Genomic DNA, 18451 nt, shown 5'->3' with positions numbered 1-18451 from the left:
TACGACGTGCTTCAAAAGCTAAATTCCACAAATTACGAGATCTCCATGCCTGATCGTAGGAAAAAGACTCAGATTTTTCATATTAATCTTTTGAGGCCTTGGAAAGAGAGAGTGCAGGCGCTTGGTCTGAACAGTTATGGGCAAGGACAGTGGAAGACGAAGAGGAATTGGAGGAACAATATTTTCGTGTTAGTCCTAAGTCTACTTTCATCCTTGAAAGGAGAGGTGCAAATGATGCTAGAAGCAGACATTATAGAACCGTCAATAAGTGAATGGTGCAGTCCAGTGGTACTAGTGCCTAAGAAAGATGGTTCGTTAAGATTCTGTGTGGACTTTTTAAAACTGAATGCAGTGTCAGCTTTTGACCCATACCCAATGCCGAGAATAGATGAGTTGATCGAGTGTCTGGGCAAAGCTAAGTACCTTACAACTTTAGATCTGTGTAAAGGATTTTGGCAAGTGCCATTGACTGAGTCAGCGAAGAACTTGACAGCTTTTCGTGTCTCTTCAGGATTGTAACATTTCAAGTATATGCCATTCGGCCTGCACGGAGCAGCGGCGACCTTCCAACGCTTGGTGGATCAAGTACTACGAGGTCTGGAAAACTGTGCGGCAGCGTATATCGATTATATCGTCATCTTCAGTGAGACATGGGATATTTGTCCTTAAAAATAGCCTGTAGTATACTATACCTTAGTATTAACTACAGCAAACTGCAATAAAATGTCTAGGTACTAAAGTGTTTTTGAACCTTACTTTAGTAAATATTAAAGTGTACTATAGTGTTTACTACAGGTTATCAATTTACTACAAGTAAATTGTTTTTTCATCTGCTTCAAATTTACCTAACTTTTGAGGGTTGTCGCTAAGACGCTGTTTGTTTGACGACAGCTTTTCAAATAGTGAAATGTTCCTTAAATAAACTTTTTGAACAGTTCTTGAGATGTAGCATGGTCGTTCATGTCCTCATACAGTGATATGCAGACAAATCCACGAGGGAAACGGCTGTTGTATTTAAAACTGAGCAATTTATTCACTCACACGCAAAACAGGGAGATGCATATTTAAATAGGAGGCTTTCGGGATTCCTTCCACTTATTCAAACAAATCATCACATCAAACAAAGCATAGGGCTCCAGATATATGGACTCAATTCAGCCAGAAAACTAAAATAAATAGCTGTGCGCCATCAGTTAACCTTACATACCAACAAGCACAAAGTTAAACAATTAGACTTCACATTACAAGGAGCTCCTCCTAACGCCCCGTTCAGACCGCCAGAAAGTAGCAGTGGCAGAGCGACACGATCTCATTAATTTCAAAGGAGGGCTGGTGACCGTTGGCGACAGAAAGTGGGCGTTTCCAGCGACGGGAGTCAAGTGACAAAATTTGAGAATTGTTCAACTTTATGCAAACAATGACCGACTTTCGCAATTTGACTACAAAAAGGAGTAAATCAGTTGAGCTTACGTCATCCGTCTCTCGGCAGTTACTGCAGGGTTTATTCAAACTGTTACTAGAACAACCTATCATATGCTTACATTGTCCTCCTATATATATATATATATATATGGTACATTAACGTCCATTCAGACTGTTGCTGAATATTACTTACAACGGCAGTTTTGTCTGGTTCAGTCGGTCTCGATCACTCTTGAGGAACAACTTTGATTGTGCTGTCCCAGATAGATTGAGGGGCTGTAACATTATAATAAAATCCGCTTTGAACATCACAACCGGAGTGAAATCTGAACGGCTCAATTTCTCACATGCTTGCAGGCAAAGGCCAGCCCCGGATTGGCTAATCGGGACCACCGGGAGAATTCCCGGTGGGCCGGTCTATTTTTTTGGCCGCGAGGGCCGGTGTTGTCAAGGCACGGTTGAAATGTGGATGCTGCTGTCCCTAGGCTGCCTGCACTCACAGCAGCCCTTATCTTTTTATTTATTATTTTACTGCAGCCCCACTCTTTTTTATTTAATATTTTTTCGCAGCCCCACTCAGAGTGCAGCCTGCAGGTTAATGATGACGTGATTCTCTTTTGACTCCCTGGCCCCGCCCCCGACAGCGGCACTGCAAGTTGCTCAAAATAAAAAACGTCAGAAATAAAGATGAATAACAGAAAGCGCAAAGGTGGCGCTGAAAAGGCCAGAATAAAAAAGAAGAAAGCTCTGGAAACTGACGCGGCCAAATGTTCTAAACTGACCACATTTTTTCTCAAAACAAATGAAGACGACGAGACGGCCGGTAAGCTCACATTAAGGTAGTTAGGAATAGGAGCACTGCATAGGATGCTAGCGGCTGTGCAAAACAAAGTTGTCTGCAAACCACCGTTCATGTATCAAACTTTTTCTTGTAGCTCTTCAGCAGCAGCCGCCTCTAGTCCAGTTTGCTGATAACAGTGATGAAGAGCCAGGCCCAGTAACATTACCAAGCTCCAGTCATGAGCCCAATACACCAGAATGGGCAGGTAGGATTGTCATTCAGAAGAACTAGTAATGAAGAGCCCTGAAAAATGCCCTGAGATAATTAATGATATTTGTGGTAACAGAAATAAATGTTTAAAATTGTATTTAGTGTCAGAAACAGAGCCAGGACCCAGTTGTATAATGCCAGAGACTCTCACTGTGAAAGATACAGCAGGTAAGCTGTTATTGTACCACAGTCACATGATCACTGCAAAAAATGATTTTCTTACTTATTATTTTTGTCTTGTTTCCAGTTCAAATATCTAAATATTCTTAATTCAAGATACATTTACTAGACAAGTGAAATGGCATAAGAAATTGTATTGTTTTTCAAAAAAAAACACCTAAAAAGGTTTTTGCTTAAAACAAGCTAAATCTTAATTCAAATGGAAACACAATTATTTTTCTTCCCCATTGGCAGATAATGTAGGGTAGCTTGTTTTAAGCAAAAAATGTTTTTTTCAGAAAACAAGACTTTTTACTTGTTTTGTAAATGATATAAGATTTTTTTGATATTTGGACTGGAAATGAGACAAAAATTCTAAGTAAGAAAAGCATTTTTTTTTTGCAGTGATCACATTAGTTACAATATAACAACTCTCTATGCCCAAGTGTTACTAATGACCCTTTATGTTTTTAATCAAACGATAGTTACAAAGCCCACAATTGAAAGGGAATAGAATAAAAGCCATATGAATTAAGCCTGCATATTTTGACATTTGGAAATTTTAATTTGCTTTGATTTTATTTAATTTCATTTGAACGTGCTTTCCATGTCAAATATGTAAAAGATTATAGATTGCTTTTATTGTAATTAAATACAGGTGCACTTGAGTCTAGGGATACAGAAGGAAGTGTGAAAGTAATAATTATCATTATTTTAATATAGTCAGTCGTAAACTAAAGTGGGCCGGCCTAAGGCATGAAACTCCAGGGCTGAAAATGAGTCCCAATCCGGCCCTGGCAAAGGCACACCAAAACAAATTTACTGGGTTCCTATTTTTCACGTTTTCTGGGTGCTAGATGGACCGGGATTATAGCACTTAATCACAGAAAAAGTGGGGTTTTCATAAAATGTCACCTTTAACAAATATGTTTATGGACAAGCTAATGCTTTCTCCATCGGGTTCTTACATTTCTGACTGTGTGTGTGATTATTGTGTGTCTGTCAATAAGATGTATAAAACCCCACACTCTGTTAAAAACATATTAACCTTTACATGACCTCTAAAGATTTTTTATTGCCTTATGATTCTCACATTTGCGAGGGGCGGAATTTGTGTAAGCATAGTTGTACTGGGCGAGTTGAACTGGTGACTGTTGCTTATCAGATGGCTAACCAATCTAGCCTGCTTTATGACATTTTAATCTCTGTTTACGTGTAAAATTATCTACATTCTGTTTTTATTCATTTTCAAAAGAACACACTCGCGCTGCAGTCATGCTACTCTTGTTTTCACCTGTGCTGCTGTTATCCGGGGTTTCATCATCTTGACCGAACCCGCAGTTTATTTGAGGAAGATAAATAAATAAAAAATGTTTTATTATTATAAAAATTAACAATTCAAAATATTGTTTAAAAATAAAAAGAATAAATTGAATTAGCTTTCATTCCATTTTTAAGTTACACTTAAGTTTTTTTTTTGTATAGTATAGTTAAAGCACATCTGCAACCGTTTCATTTTGGGCATCGATAGTTGAATCCTTAGCTGAATCCCGAATCCCCTTCATTCAACCATTTATTTGTTTTAAAGATCCTGACCAGCTCTGTGTTCAAGCATGATCTGATAGACCTCTTTAGGAAAACTCCTAAACTTGTCCTCCCTCCTGACTTGACGCTGTTTATTATGGCTTTGAGCTGCATGGGAGGTTTGAAGATCAGTATCTGCAGAGATGAAATGTTTTTTCACTGCTTAGACTGGACAGGGTGAAGGTCAATGACCCATAGCAGTTTGCCGTGGATGTAGCAACACTCTGAAGCTAACGTTTTTAGTAATTGATCCCGTTGTAGAAATACACAAGATGTGTTTATTTAGGAAGCAAATGTGTCAAATAATGGACTGGTTACAGAGATAAAGTGAGAATTATTCAAGTGGTCAAATGATGTCAACATGAGATGAAAATCTCCATGTAGAATTAATCAGCTTTATTTAGGCTTCTGATATAAATTCATAACATGTGAGGGTATGTAATCTTAAACATAGTAACATTAAGTTCCCTTTCTGTCGGTCTCTCGACGTTGTGTCGAGCCGACAGAGGTTCGCCCTTGAGAACCAATCAACTCTGACTACTATAGAAAAGGCCAATGAAATTTGGCGAATGAAATTTGCATGCCGGTCTCTGCCCCCGGATATCCGGTGTAAAAGGAAGACGGCGTGCAGCATTCACTTACCGTTTGTTCTTCAGAGCCTTCGCTCATGACTATGAATAAGACAAATTCAAGCGGTTCGTCCCAACCTGCAGCGACCTTCCCCTGGGCGTCTCGGCGGTTCCAGAGATGTTAGAGATATTTTCCAAAAGGTCCTTTTCAGGGCTGAGCATTCTCCAGTGTGGCATGTCCCGCTGTTCTCTTAGGTGTGGTACCCTCATCGAGGAGGGGGATTGACACGATAGCTATGTCAAGTGTCCAGCATGCTGAGGCAGCTTTCGTTTACACATCTTGCCGCACTGCGGTGCGGTCACGGTTGGCTGTCTTCCTCCGGGAACCAGCCACCATTTCGTCTGCTTCCCGGGCTGTGACGTCGGCAGCTTAGGCCCCGATGTCCGCCAGTGTTAGCAGCATTAGTGATGTGGGGACCTCTGCGAACGTAAACCTGCCAGACAAGTGCTCCCGGCCACACATGGGCCCCTCACACGCCGACTCGCTCTTCTGACTGTTCCCCATCAGGCGGTGGCATACCGTCAGAATCCTCAGGCACACACTCGGAAACGATGCGTGACGTAGATGAGATGTCGCTCGCAGCATCGGAGGGACCCTTTCTGGCATCCAACACTGACGACTCCGAGCTCCCTCCGCCAGGGGGTTTGAGCTCAGGAGGACGCAGGAGGAAGCAGAGGTGATGCAAACCAGCTCCGGCTCCCTCACTTTCAGTTTCTCCCTGTGAGCCACGCACATCCCAGGCGAACTGAACCAGACAGCCGACGAACTTTCTCATCAGTATACGCCTCGCGGAGAGTGGCCAACTCATTGGGGTGCTGTTCAGGCAGGCACAGGTAGACCGGTTCACCTTCCACGACACCACCCGTTGCCCGCTTTGGTACTTCCTGTCCGAGCCCAACCCTCGACACCGATGCCCTGGCGCACAGCTGGCCGCGGGACAAGCGGAAGTACGCCTCCCCCCCCAGTGAGCCTCCTTGCACAGACACTGTGCAAGGTCAGGGAAGAGGAGCATCAAGTGTTACTGGTTGCGCCTGACTGGCCCAACCGCACTTGATTCTCGTAGCTAATGCTCCTGACAATGACTTCCCCCTGGCCCATTCCCCTGAGAGAGGACCTGCTCTCTCAGGGGAAGGGCACGTTCTGGCATCCCAGACCAGACCTATGGAACCTCCATGTCTGGACTCTAGATGGGACAAGAAAACCTGAGTAGGCTACTCCCCCTCTGTGGCGGAGACCATCACCCAGGCTAGGGCCCCATCTACTAGGCGGTTATACGTCTCTAGATGGCCCCTCTTCTCCTCCTGTTTCTCTCACAGAGAAGACCCACTGAGGTGCTCAATCGGGATTGTGTTGTCCTTCTTAAGAAACTCGAGGCTAAGATCTCCCCTCCACACTCAATGTGTATGTAGTTCCCCATCGGGAAGGAAGACCCAAACCCATCCTTGTTGTGTCCAGTACGCGCACTGCACCTCTACTTGGACCGCACGCAGAGCCTCAGGAGCTCTGACCAGCTCTTTGTCTGTTTTGGAGGACTGCAGAAGGGGAAGGCTGTCCCCAAGCAGAGACTGGCGCACTGGATCGTGGATGCTGTCACACTGTCCTGGGCACTGGCTAGAGGCGCCTCTCTGGCAGACATTGTAGAGCTGCGGGTTAGCCAACACCAAACACCTTCGCAAGGTTTCACAACCTTTGTGTAAACCCAGTGTCAGCCCACGACCTGCGTGACGACATGTAGGACTAGCATCCGCCGGGGCGTATGCCTGCGAAAGCACCTCCCCACCCTCCAGCAGGTCGGGTCAGTGTGCTATCTGCCTCTCTTCTTACCAAAACACATGGCTAAGAACAGGTATCCCATCTACCTTCCTACCTACCCAAACACTGGTTAAGAACATGCATTCCATCCATCACTAAGCAAGCACCCCCTGAGGGTCGGCTGGGCAGAGCAGCCTTCCCCCTTAGACCTTCACCTCGCGGTTAACTACTCAGTCCGCACGTTCCATGCGATCTCCCCCAAGGGCGAGACCATACCTATATCAATTGTATTCCTCCCCCCGGGTAGGAAGTGGCCTCTGCAGCGCATCCCTAATTAAAGAAAGTCGCCAGTAGAGAGCCAAGGCCTCCATCCGTGAAAAGTTACCGGTCAAGGCTGTACCCTTAGGAACCCCATCTGTCGACGTCACGAGACCGACAAAAAAGGGAACATCTTTGGTTATGTCCGTAACCTTGGTTCCCTGATGGAGGGAACGAGACGTTGTGTCCCTTATGCCACTACACGTATCATCCTCTGCTGTAGTCGTGAGAGGCTTTCAGGCTCTTCAGAACAAAAGGTAAGTGAATGCTGCATGCCGTCTTGCTTTTATACCGGATTTCCGGGGGCGGAGACTGGCATGCAAATTTCATTGGACGGTCCTAAATGTAGTTCTTGCTCTCTTCAACTCAACTTTATTTATATAGCGCTTTTTACAATTTTCATTGTTACAAAGCAATGAAAATTGCTTTGTAACAAAGCAATTATATACAATCTTATACAATCACTGACACACATTTTGAGACCCACACCAGTGTCTTTAAAAGCTTTTTATTGTATCGTTTCGAGCCCTTCTGCAGCTCAATTTTTTTTGCCCCACACACATACAATGAAACGCATTAAGGAGGATATATTGTGCAGAGCTCAACAGACAGATTCTAAACTGTTTTTTTACATGTCTAGTTAGGACAAGCGATGGTTCACCCAAAGCTGAAAATTCTGTCATCGATTACTTAAAAGTGATATTTTGATGCTGTTTTTAAATCTCTACCAGTATCTAATTATAAAGTGTACCTTAAATCTCTCACATTTGTCCTGTCAACATCGCATCAGAACTCTATCATTAAATCAACATTTTCGATCATCATATTTCAAAGCAACACAGTCTCAAGGGAATTTGTGACATTGTCACAAACTGTAATGTCAAGTCAAGGACAAACATTTTCCCCCTTTTTTCATGTCAGTCAGCACGACTTCCAATAAAGGATTTTAATACACAATATCTTTCATATATATAAATGTATATCAACACAAACTGATGGGAATACTCACCTTTTTAACAAGGTGGGTACCTCCTATCTCATATATGTTTTGTTATGATTTGACTTTTCCCCTGTGACATTAGGTTTAGGGGCAGGGTTAGGGTAGCCATTTATCCTCGCTTTGCTACCTCGCGAAACTCACGTTTTTAGCTTAATTTGCATTTGCAGTTGTGATTTTAGGGTTTGTGGTGAGGTAAGGAGTTGGTTAGCACACTCCTAAAATATTTGCAACTTCTTCTGATATCAGGTAGAAATATATCAAGTTAAAGTTGTTGTGCTGTTTGACACAAAAAAAATGGAAAAAAATTACACAAATTAATAGATTTCAAATTCCATGCCTACGCCACAAACTGCCTTGACACTTGGTTGTTCGATAGTTCTCGCACCGTGCTGTTAGAATCTAGAATGCAAATAAAACCTGCTAAATAAGTAAACCTGCTAAATTTCGTTCTCCCCAGTGAAGTGAAGGAGGGAGTGTTTCTAATTTATAAGAAAAGGATGAGATGGAATTGCAATCAGTAGAAACATGAAAAATACTAAAATTAGTTTTTGATTTTCAATTTTTGTTTGTAAAGAAGCTAGACTGTACTACAACAACTTACTGGATGCGATACCACACGGTTAAAATATAGCTTTCCTGTGGCTCAGTGGTAAGAGCATGGAGTTAACAACGCCAAGGTCATGGGTTTGATCCCAGGGGATTGCACATACTTAGAAACAAATGAATGGGATAATGCAATGTATGACACTTTGGATAAAAGCGAGTGACAAATACATTCTAGCATATTTGGCTTCAACTGTTTGCTTGTAAGCCTACATTAGTGCAATACAAAGCAGTATGTGCTTCATGTACATAAGAATGGATGAAGGGGCGTAGTCATTTTTTCAAAGAAACTTAAAAAATAGCAGCAACAAAAAACATGAACACGAATACACATCAGATGTAAGATGTAAAAGAGGATTTTTGAGTATATAATTTGACTTCTTTTTATTATCTGCTGGATTTTTTGACACGTCTACACAGCAAGCAAAATGTCTTGTGACCAACCCAAATGCTACATTTAACTATACTACTGAAGATGGCTACATACACTTCGATTATCGTTCACAGTGCTCTCAAGAGCTTTCAAATTTTGTCATACCTCTTTGCAGTATCGACGGGGTGACCCAGAAGTCTTGTAGCTTATACTGTTGATAGACGGTTGATAGACTGCTTAAAGTGATAGTTCACCCCAAAATGAAAATTCTGTTATCGTTTACTCACACTCATGTCATTTCAAACCTGTATGACTTCTATTCTTATTAAGAAAGTAAGATATTTTGAAGAATGTTGGTAACAAAAAACGTTGGTCCCATTCAATAGAAGTGAATTAGGACCAACGGTTTCTGTTTAATAACATTCTTCAAAATATCTTCTTTTGTGCTTTGCAGAAGAAAGAAAGTAATACAGGTTTGAAATTATGAGAGGGTGGATAAATGATGACAGAATTTTCATCTCGGGGAGAACTTTCCTTTTTAAATGAACAATGGTATTTGAAAAAACACAGATATGTTAATGTGGTAAGATTTTCGTACATTCACAGCTAAAATGTGGGGAGTAAAATAAATAGAAAATAATTTAATATATTGTACAAAATCTGTCTAATTCCTATATTTGAAATCATCAACAACATATGTGTGCATAAACTAACAAAGTCTTTCAAAATTAAGTCCTACAGGTTGGATTCATTGTTTGCCATACAGACTGGACCAACCAAGGCCAACGCCTGTACTCCTCGCCTTAATGGAATGTAACCAGTACGGATCACTCCATTATTCCTAGTAAGCAGTACCAGTTCAGGCTCTTTCTCTTGGGCCAGCGCTTGTTTGTAGTTTGCCTCCTTCTGATCTTTCTGTCATTTTTTAGAGGAGGCTCCCCTTATTGCTTTATTGGGTATTTCTCTGGTCCCTTGTGGTCCCTGCTGGGGAAGGTCAGCCAACTGTGACCGAGGTCTTCATATCCTCCTCAGCTTCTTTCAACCATTTTTGATGAGCTCAGGCATCCTGCTCTTGTAGGTTACAGCTAAGGGTAACAAACACAAAATTTATGTTAAAAAGAACATTTCTAATATGCAAAAATTAAATTCACAGTTGAAATCTGTCATTGTAGATGATGGATTTTAAGGAACCCTCCAGCTACAACTACACTATATAGTACTATAGATGAAATTAAAGTGGTGTGAAAAGGAATTTGCCTCCTTCCTGATTTTTTGTTTTTTTGCATATTTGTCATGCTTAAATCCAGATCATCAAACACATTTTTATATTACACAAAGAAAACCAGAGTAAACCCAAAATGAAGTTTTTAAATTATGGTTTTATTTATTAAGGGAAATAACAACCCAAACATTTCTGACCCTATGTGAAAACGTAATTACCCCCTAAACCTAAAAACTAGTTGTGCCTCCCACTGCGGCAACAACTGCAATCCAGTGTTTGCAAAAGTCCTTTACATCGCTGTGGAGGAATTTTGGCCCACTCTTTTTGGAAGAATTGGAGGGTCTTTGAGCATGACCAGCCTTTTTAAGGTCATGCCTCCAAAACCTTTATTTTGGGTTTTTTAGCCATTCAGAGGTGGAATTGCTGGTGTGTTGGATAATTGTCATGCTGCATAACCCAAGTGCGTTTAAGCTTGAGGTCACAAACCAATGGCCAGACATTCTCTTTTAGGAATTTCTGGTAGAGCGCAGAATTCATGGTTCCATCAATTATGGTCAGTCATCCAGGTCCTGATGCTGCAAAGCAGTATCACACTACCTCCGCCATGTTTGACTGTTGGTATGATGTTCTTTTTATGAATACTGTGTTAGTTTTATGGCAGATGTAAAGGGACGCACACCTTCCAAAAAGTTCCACCTTTGTCTCATCTGTCATGAGTTTGAGGCAGAAGATCCCACTTGCAGGCAGACACAGGGATGAAGCGGTTAACACAAATTTATTAAGACAAAACCCAAAGCAAAAACCCACAAGTGGATAAAACAGGAACGAGATTAATGATAAACACAGGCAACACAGGAACAGAAACTGACTACACTTACATTAGACTAAAACACTAGACAGGATTACAATGACCTAACACCAACTACACTTTCTTGAGAGGAAGACACCACAGGCAGGAGCAATACTAGAAAATCCAAGAAATGGACTAAATCATGGACTGGATACAAACACGTTCAGATACATACAGATACAATGCACGAGCACAGGACAAAAGACATGATGATTATATAGGCCTATAGGGAGACAAAGGATATTTAACGAAGGGTAGGTGTGGGTAATGAAACACTCGGGGAGAGTTAATGAGGAAACGAGATGGCAGGAACAGAGACGCAGACCGGAGAGAGAGTATAGAAGTGGCTAGGTAAACTATCTCTCCCTCCGCAAAAAACCTAAGGGTATGCCATGACTCCACTGCAAGAACAAGATTAAACATGACATGATGGCAGAATCATGACACTCATCAGTCCACAGAATATTTGCCCAAAAGTTTTGGGGATCATCTAGATGTTTTTAGCAAATGTGAGACGAGCCTTTGTGTTCTTTTTGGTCAGCAGTGGTTTTCACCTTGGAACTCGCCCATGGATGGTATATTCTTATTGTAGAATCATGAACACTGACCTTAACTGAAGCAAGAGAGGCCTGCAGTTCTTTAGATGTCGTTCTGGGATCTTTTATGACCTTTTGGACGAGTCGTCGTTGTGCTCTTGGAGTAATTTTGGTAGGCCGGCCACTCCTGGGACAGTTTACCACTGATTCATGTTTTCTTCATTTGTGGATTATGGCTCTCAATGTGGAATTTCTTTAGATCGCGGCATGATGTGTTGCTATTTGAAATCTTTAAGACTACTTCAGTTTGTCAGACAGGTTCTACTTAAGTGATTTCTTGATTCAACAGATCTGGCATTATTAATGCTTGAGTGTGGCTAGTGAAATTTAACTCAATTTTATTCAATTCATCACAGTTAATTCATGATTTACAAAGGGGGGCAATTACTTTTTCACATAGGGTCAGGAATGTTTGGATTGTCTTAATAAATAAAACCATCATTTAAAAAATGCATTTTGTATTTACTCTGTTTGTGTTTGAGGAATACAAAAATTTGTTTGATGAACTGAGTCTTTTAAGCATGACAAATATGCAAAAAATGAAATAGTTATTCACACCACTGTATGTAAATGTTTGATTAACGTGTCCAGCTATTTCATCTACACTCATTAGTAACAGGTGCCTAAGCTCAAGCATACGTGCAATTTTAAACAAATAATTTAGTACAAAGGAGGGCCTTTTCCATTCCAGTAAGATAATGCACAGTCCATGAAGAAATTAATTAATGAGTGAAAAGAATTGAGTGATTGGTCTGCACAATACAGACCTGGACCTCTGGGATACGCAGAATTGGTATGCAGAGTATGAGCCAGTATCCAACATTACTGGTGCAATGAATGTATTGTAAGAAAATCCCCACAGACATTTTCTAGTGGAAAGGTCTTCCCAGAAGAGCAAAGGCTGAACAGAACTTAATGCCAATTATTTTGAAATGAAAATGTTCGGTGTGCACGTACGGCTGTGGTAATTGGGTGTCCACATACTTTGGCAATGAATAGTGCTTCAGCAGCTGATACTATAGAAGTCAAGACTACACTTGTTGCACAAGTAATCCTTTTGCTTTTACAAGTGATGAAGTATTAAGTCATAATTTGCCTATTTTACCCAAACTAACTTGACGTGTAGTAAGCCAACAACTTGATTGATCTCTCTTTAGGAATCTGGGTAATATTTGGTTAAGTCATAATTTGCCTATTTTACCCAAACTAACTTGACGTGTAGTAAGCCAACAACTTGATTGATCTCTCTTTAGGAATCTGGGTAATATTTGGTTGCCCAAGGGTAGAGTCGTGATGGTTTATGGCTCGGTAGTTTATGACTCGCTCCTTGACCTTTTACCTCTTCACCACCCTATGAAGAAACTGAGCAAATGTCAAAAATCTGTTGTTTTCAGTGTGCTGAATGGAAAGTACAGTACTCAAACGTAGTTTCATGTATTCAAATCTACCAAAAAACTATAGTATGGGTATTGTATTTATACATTTAGTTTGAGATATTTAAAAAAATCTGTTTTCTATAATGTATTTCGGTTGCAAAAAGAGAATAACAGTAAAATGCGTTAGGGGGGAAATTAATGCTTCTGCAGATGTTGGGTTTGTTTGCATTTTAGGATCTCTTTTAGTTTTACTACTTGAAAGGACGGTCAAACTATGTAATCTCCAAATTTACAAAAATTCCCATGTTGGATGGGATGATCAAGTTTATGGCCACAGCGTCAATGTTGGTCCTATAAGTTTGAGACCACTAGAGAAATTCTGTCTATTTTCCAAATATTATCAGCATAAAAAGGGCACAGTTTACTTTAAAAAAAAAACTGCCATAATTTACATTTCAAAATCTTTTTATGACACTTTTTTCTTCGGAACACAAAAGATGATGTTTTAAAAAATGTCTCCGGGGTTTTTGAACGGAAGTCAAGGATGTCCCAATGTTCACCAACATTCTTTAAACGATCTTGTATGGTGTTCTGCATGAGAAAGAAAGTTCCACAGCTTTGGAATGACATGAGGGTGAACAAATAATGACAGGATTTTGTTGCAGCCTTATTTGTCAGCCTGGGGAATCCTATCCTTTCAATATATGACAAATTTCACCTTCACATTACTTTTCATCTCTCTGAGTGTCCCTCGTGCCACACCACCCACCCGTGACCCCTGCCTCTCCTTCTCCACTATTTTCTTTCACTTTAAATGCCTGACATTCTGATCCTATCACAGCTACTGTACATGTCTCCACAGGAACACATAAACAATACGGTGCATTTATGCGCTATCTGGCAGAAGAGGAAAAAACAAAATGTGAAATGTTCTGAGAGTGCCAGGCGCACCGCTCAACCCTCAGGGGATCAACATGAAGACAAAAGATGACACATTTCCAAGGTAAAGACTCTCTCTGTCTCCAAAATCAAATACTTCCACACTATATAGTAGGCAAAAATGAGTATAAGACATGACTAGTATGTCGGTAACATCAGAATGCAAAAAAACAGTAGGCAAGAAATACCCGGTCTACTAGTTCCACCGAGATTTGTCAGTGTGAATCGAATGGAAACTTCTCTATCCCATAATGTCATGGGAGCTGGGCAACGGCCAAATTTCAAACGTAAATCAAATAAATATAGCAGAAAACTTAAAGGTGGGCGTCCTTTTTTTAAATAGTAAGTAGCATATGATTTTTAAGGTCCTATTTTGTTTTATGGAGTGTCCAAAAACAAGTTTATCAACATAGAAGGTGTAAAAACACTATTATGTCATAATAATTGGTAATTATTCTTACCTTACTTCTTGACTGACTCTCAAATGATTCGTTCCACGATTCATCTGTTATATTCCCTCCTTTCCACTAGCCTAGTGTCATGTGATTGGTCAGATGGTGTAGTCTGTTGTGATTGGTCAAACACATTTGTAACGAGCAAGGCGGGACGAGAGCCCTGAGGGAATGAAGCGAGTGATGATAATGAGTGTCAGCTGTGTTACACGGGTATCTCATCTCTTTGGAGGAGATCGGAAGCATAAAGGACGAGCAACCGGAGTGTACAACGAGAGAGGACCAGCCCTAGATTTTATGTTATGGTTTATTATATTTGTGTGGCCGGCAGTCTATTAAATTTGTGTGGCCGGCAGTCGACTGTCACGGATCTACGTCACTTTGTCTGCATTCCTGTAGCCCAGTGGTAAGAGCATTGCGTTAACAACGCAAGGCTGTGGGTTCGATCCCAGGAGATTGCAGATACCTAAGTATAAATGTATAGAATAATGCAATGTACGTTGCTTTGGATAAAAGCGTCTGCCAAAATGCATAAATGTAAATGTACTAGTTCACGTCTCGTTTGCGTGATTTAGAGTCGACTCCCTTTTTACAAGCCAATAACTTTCTTATTTATTCACCTTCAGGCTTAAAACTTGGCAGACTGCTTACTTTCAAACACGGTAACATAACATACTGGATGAAATGTAATTTTCATGATCTAATGCTACTTACTCTTTAATGCAAGTGCCAATCAATGAATTCTCATGACTAAATTATGTTTTTATCAACGTTCACGTATAGGTTGTTGTAAATATGTCCTAGGTCAAAGAACATACGGGTCATATGACCCTAAAAAATGTATTTGTGACCAAAATCTAGTCATACTACTTCCACTCATACTACAAAGAACAGTAATATGTACTGTTTAAACTGCCAATAGGTACTTATTCAAAATCAGAACGTACTGCCACAGTATGCGGTTTCGGACGCAGCTTCTCTGTTTTAAAGAATTGATCAACCAATGAAGTTTGACAAAACTATATGCTGTCTTTTGCCACTTCAGCTTAAATTTTGGTTTATTCTGTTTGTTCATTTAGACCAGTGACCAACAGTTTGCAGGTTTAACATTTTTGGCTTTCCGTTTCAATGCACATGAAATATGCATTGTCCACACTTGAGGTCAGTAGCGCCCTAGCCTTGCTTCTGTTTTTGAATTTGGCTGATCCTCTAGAGTTAGTCCGTGAAAACATGTTAAGTGCAAAACACATGATGATTTTCACAGCATTTTATATGCTGTGTATTTAGTTTAAAATGTCTTTCCCTCAGTATAGTTTGGCTAGTTTGTAGAAGCAGTATTGGCTGGCGCTTTATTTGGGAAAATGGTCCAGTGAAATGTCAGATTTTCAACATAAAACATTGTCAACCTCAGTGATTGATGAGCTGAAAATATTTAAATCGCGTCTGGCCTCGCCGCCATGCCCAGAAAGGCCACCTGGAACTTGTATAGCGTTTCTTCATTTTGAGATCTCGCTAACTCAGCGTGCGCCTATCCCTCTTGTCATGTTTCCACTGCTGTTTTTCTTACAAACCTATTCATTAAAACGGAGAGCTTTGAGGGCTAACCGACACCGTAAGGGTCAAAGGGGTCTGTTATGTTATAATTTTAAATTGGAGGTGGGCTTTTCCCAGTGTAATTGTTCAAATTAATCGTCAAACCTATGTCACGACAGGACTGCAGAATTTTCCATTCCGATAAACTTTACATTACATATAGCTACATCCGCCTATCAAGAATTGTTTCGTGGTGACACTTCATTCTGTATCTCATTCATCTCTTTCTTTATCTCTGTCGGTCTCTCTCTCTGAGTTGTTATGAATTCATTGGCGATTACATCATAAAGGAATTTAAAGGGGTATTTTTAACCTTTGTTTTTGATCTGATGTGGCATCTATTTGTCTGCCGCCATCCGTGTAAATGCAAGGACAGTGAAAACCTCCACCTCAGAATAGCAGGAGTCTGTTCATTTCCGTTTAACAGTCGATTTAAATGTGTCGATTTAAAGGGATAGGTCACCCAAAAACGAAAATTCTGTCCTCATTTACTCACCTTGGAGTTGTTTCAAATCTGTATAAATGTCTTTGTTCTGATGAACTCTGAGAAAGATACTTGGAAGAATGCTTTCTTTCAAATATCTTTCTCTGAGTTCATCAGAACAAAGAATTGTATACAGATTTTGAACAACTCGAAGGTGAGTAAATAATGACAGAATTTTAATTTTTAGGTGAACTATTCCTTTAAAGTGGCAGTCCCGTAAGTTATTTTGAGTAAAAATGAGGTAAAACCAATTATTGAGCAAGTACATGAAAGAACGGTGTTTAAAACTGTGTCACTACCCTTGCGGGATTCACCACGGCAAGCTTGTAATAATGGTTTGTAATTTGCCCTGTCGGGTCATCTTTCCCAAAGATCCTTATTTGGTGTCTTTCGTCTATGTGTCATTTCGTCACATTTATACACAGAACAAACAAAGAGGATCAATGATTCATGACCATATTTGTCAGCATTTAAGACCTGTGTTCGGGGATCTTCTGTCCAGTTTGCATTACGGGAGTTTACATGAGAGATAATAGAACTGGTGACTCCCGGCCAAAACGGCAGGTTTGGAAATGACCCAGCCCCTGAAATAATATCAAAACACTTCAACCCAACTTCCATTTGCACTATTTGGGTATATTTATGTTCTTATTTGTTCCATGTTATATCATCTGCCATGTTATCTGTGTTTATTATGGCCATCATTGCCATTATCGTGTTCACACTTTTTTAAAGCCTTTGTATTAAAGGGATACTCCTCCCAAAAATAAATTCTGTCATCATTTACTCAAGTTGAGCCAAACCTGTATAAATTTCTTCTACCGAACACAAAGAAAGATTTTTGGAAGAATCTCAGTAACCAAACAGATGTCATTAGATTGTTTATCTCTCACTTTTAATCTTGCTTTTGTATTCTATTCTTAAGTCAAATAATCTAGGTCTTGGTTAATGGTGGCTCTTAACAGCCTCCATAAATTGAGGCACTTCACTGAATGTTCCATGTGTCCAAAAAATTCTCCTTTGATATTATGTTTGATCTGTCTCAACACAGTATTTTATTCCATGATTTTAGGACTAAAGCTTGCTTTTTCTAATGCTTTGCCCTTCATACATAAGCGTGCACAAAGACAATTAGCATTTTTGATGGGTACAGTATGGTAAAATGCAAATAGTCATAATGTGCTGGGACCATGAGGAATAAAATCATACTTAAAAGAGCCATTTTGACGGCACCTATAACGACAAACACACTTTATAAAGTATAATGCAGTGTCATAATTTACAGACGAATTGCTCCACATATCTTGCTCTACTTTTATTTATGGCATTCAGCTTTCACTTGCTATTATGTTCACAGTAGATGAATTAGTCTTTTATTTAGTACAATACAACTGTCACACACACTGCCCGACAGGAAGTGAGGTCTCCATTGTTATAAAATGTGTTCCAACCGTGAAAAAGCATGATTTATATAAAGCTAAATGAAAGGATTAGCTTGTACTGCATGTGGAATATCAGTATCTGGTTTGACATTAGGTCATTTATCAAGTCAGTTATTGGATATGCAGGAAGCATTTTATGTACATGAAATTTATCCGAAAGGAGGTTGCATAATACTGTTTATTACAATTGACAATCTTCATTTGTATTTTTTCACCATTTGGTTTCTCATGAGAAAAATGACTATGCTTGCTGACAAGCGAGAGACCAGTGACATTGTCCAGTTTCAGTTACTGGGCGGAAAAGGCTTTCTTAAAATATCAAGGATGTGTCCACTACTCTTGGAACTAAGTCGTGACAGGATTTGGTGACAATTCTGTTGAGCATTCCATCTAAATAGGGTTCTCTCCCAAAAAGTGATCCTCATGATTTGGCAGTACTTTAGCCCAATAATACGTTCCATCAGCAATTCCGAATTCGCTTGTTTGGTTTTTGTCACGGACAAATCCATCTCTTTTGTCAGGGAAGTTTAGTGGCATTTAATGTGTATGTGAATGTTTGTGCAGTCATATTGACTAAAACATTGTCTCATTTTCAGCAGAATGGA

The 18451-nt window shown here is 40.1% G+C and overlaps 1 protein-coding gene across 3 annotated transcripts in view; it reads right to left on the bottom strand.

Annotated features, from left to right (window-relative positions):
* Positions 1-8888: 8888 nt before the first annotated feature.
* The window catches only part of adrb3a (adrenoceptor beta 3a), a 31488-nt gene continuing 21925 nt past the window's right edge, over positions 8889-18451 (bottom strand). For all 3 annotated transcript variants that reach the window (XR_008909505.1, XM_056772419.1, XM_056772420.1), the window contains one exon: positions 8889-9977. Coding sequence is in view for 1 of the 3 variants with exons in the window: in XM_056772420.1 (XP_056628398.1) it covers positions 9950-9977 (28 nt within the window). In the remaining 2 variants the exon portion in view is untranslated. The remainder of the gene's footprint in view (positions 9978-18451) is intronic.

Source organism: Triplophysa dalaica, chromosome 18, assembly GCF_015846415.1.
Source record: "Triplophysa dalaica isolate WHDGS20190420 chromosome 18, ASM1584641v1, whole genome shotgun sequence".
NCBI lineage: Eukaryota > Metazoa > Chordata > Actinopteri > Cypriniformes > Nemacheilidae > Triplophysa > Triplophysa dalaica.
The sequence above is the reverse complement of the archived record's forward strand: the minus strand, read 5'-3'. Positions and strand labels throughout refer to the sequence as shown.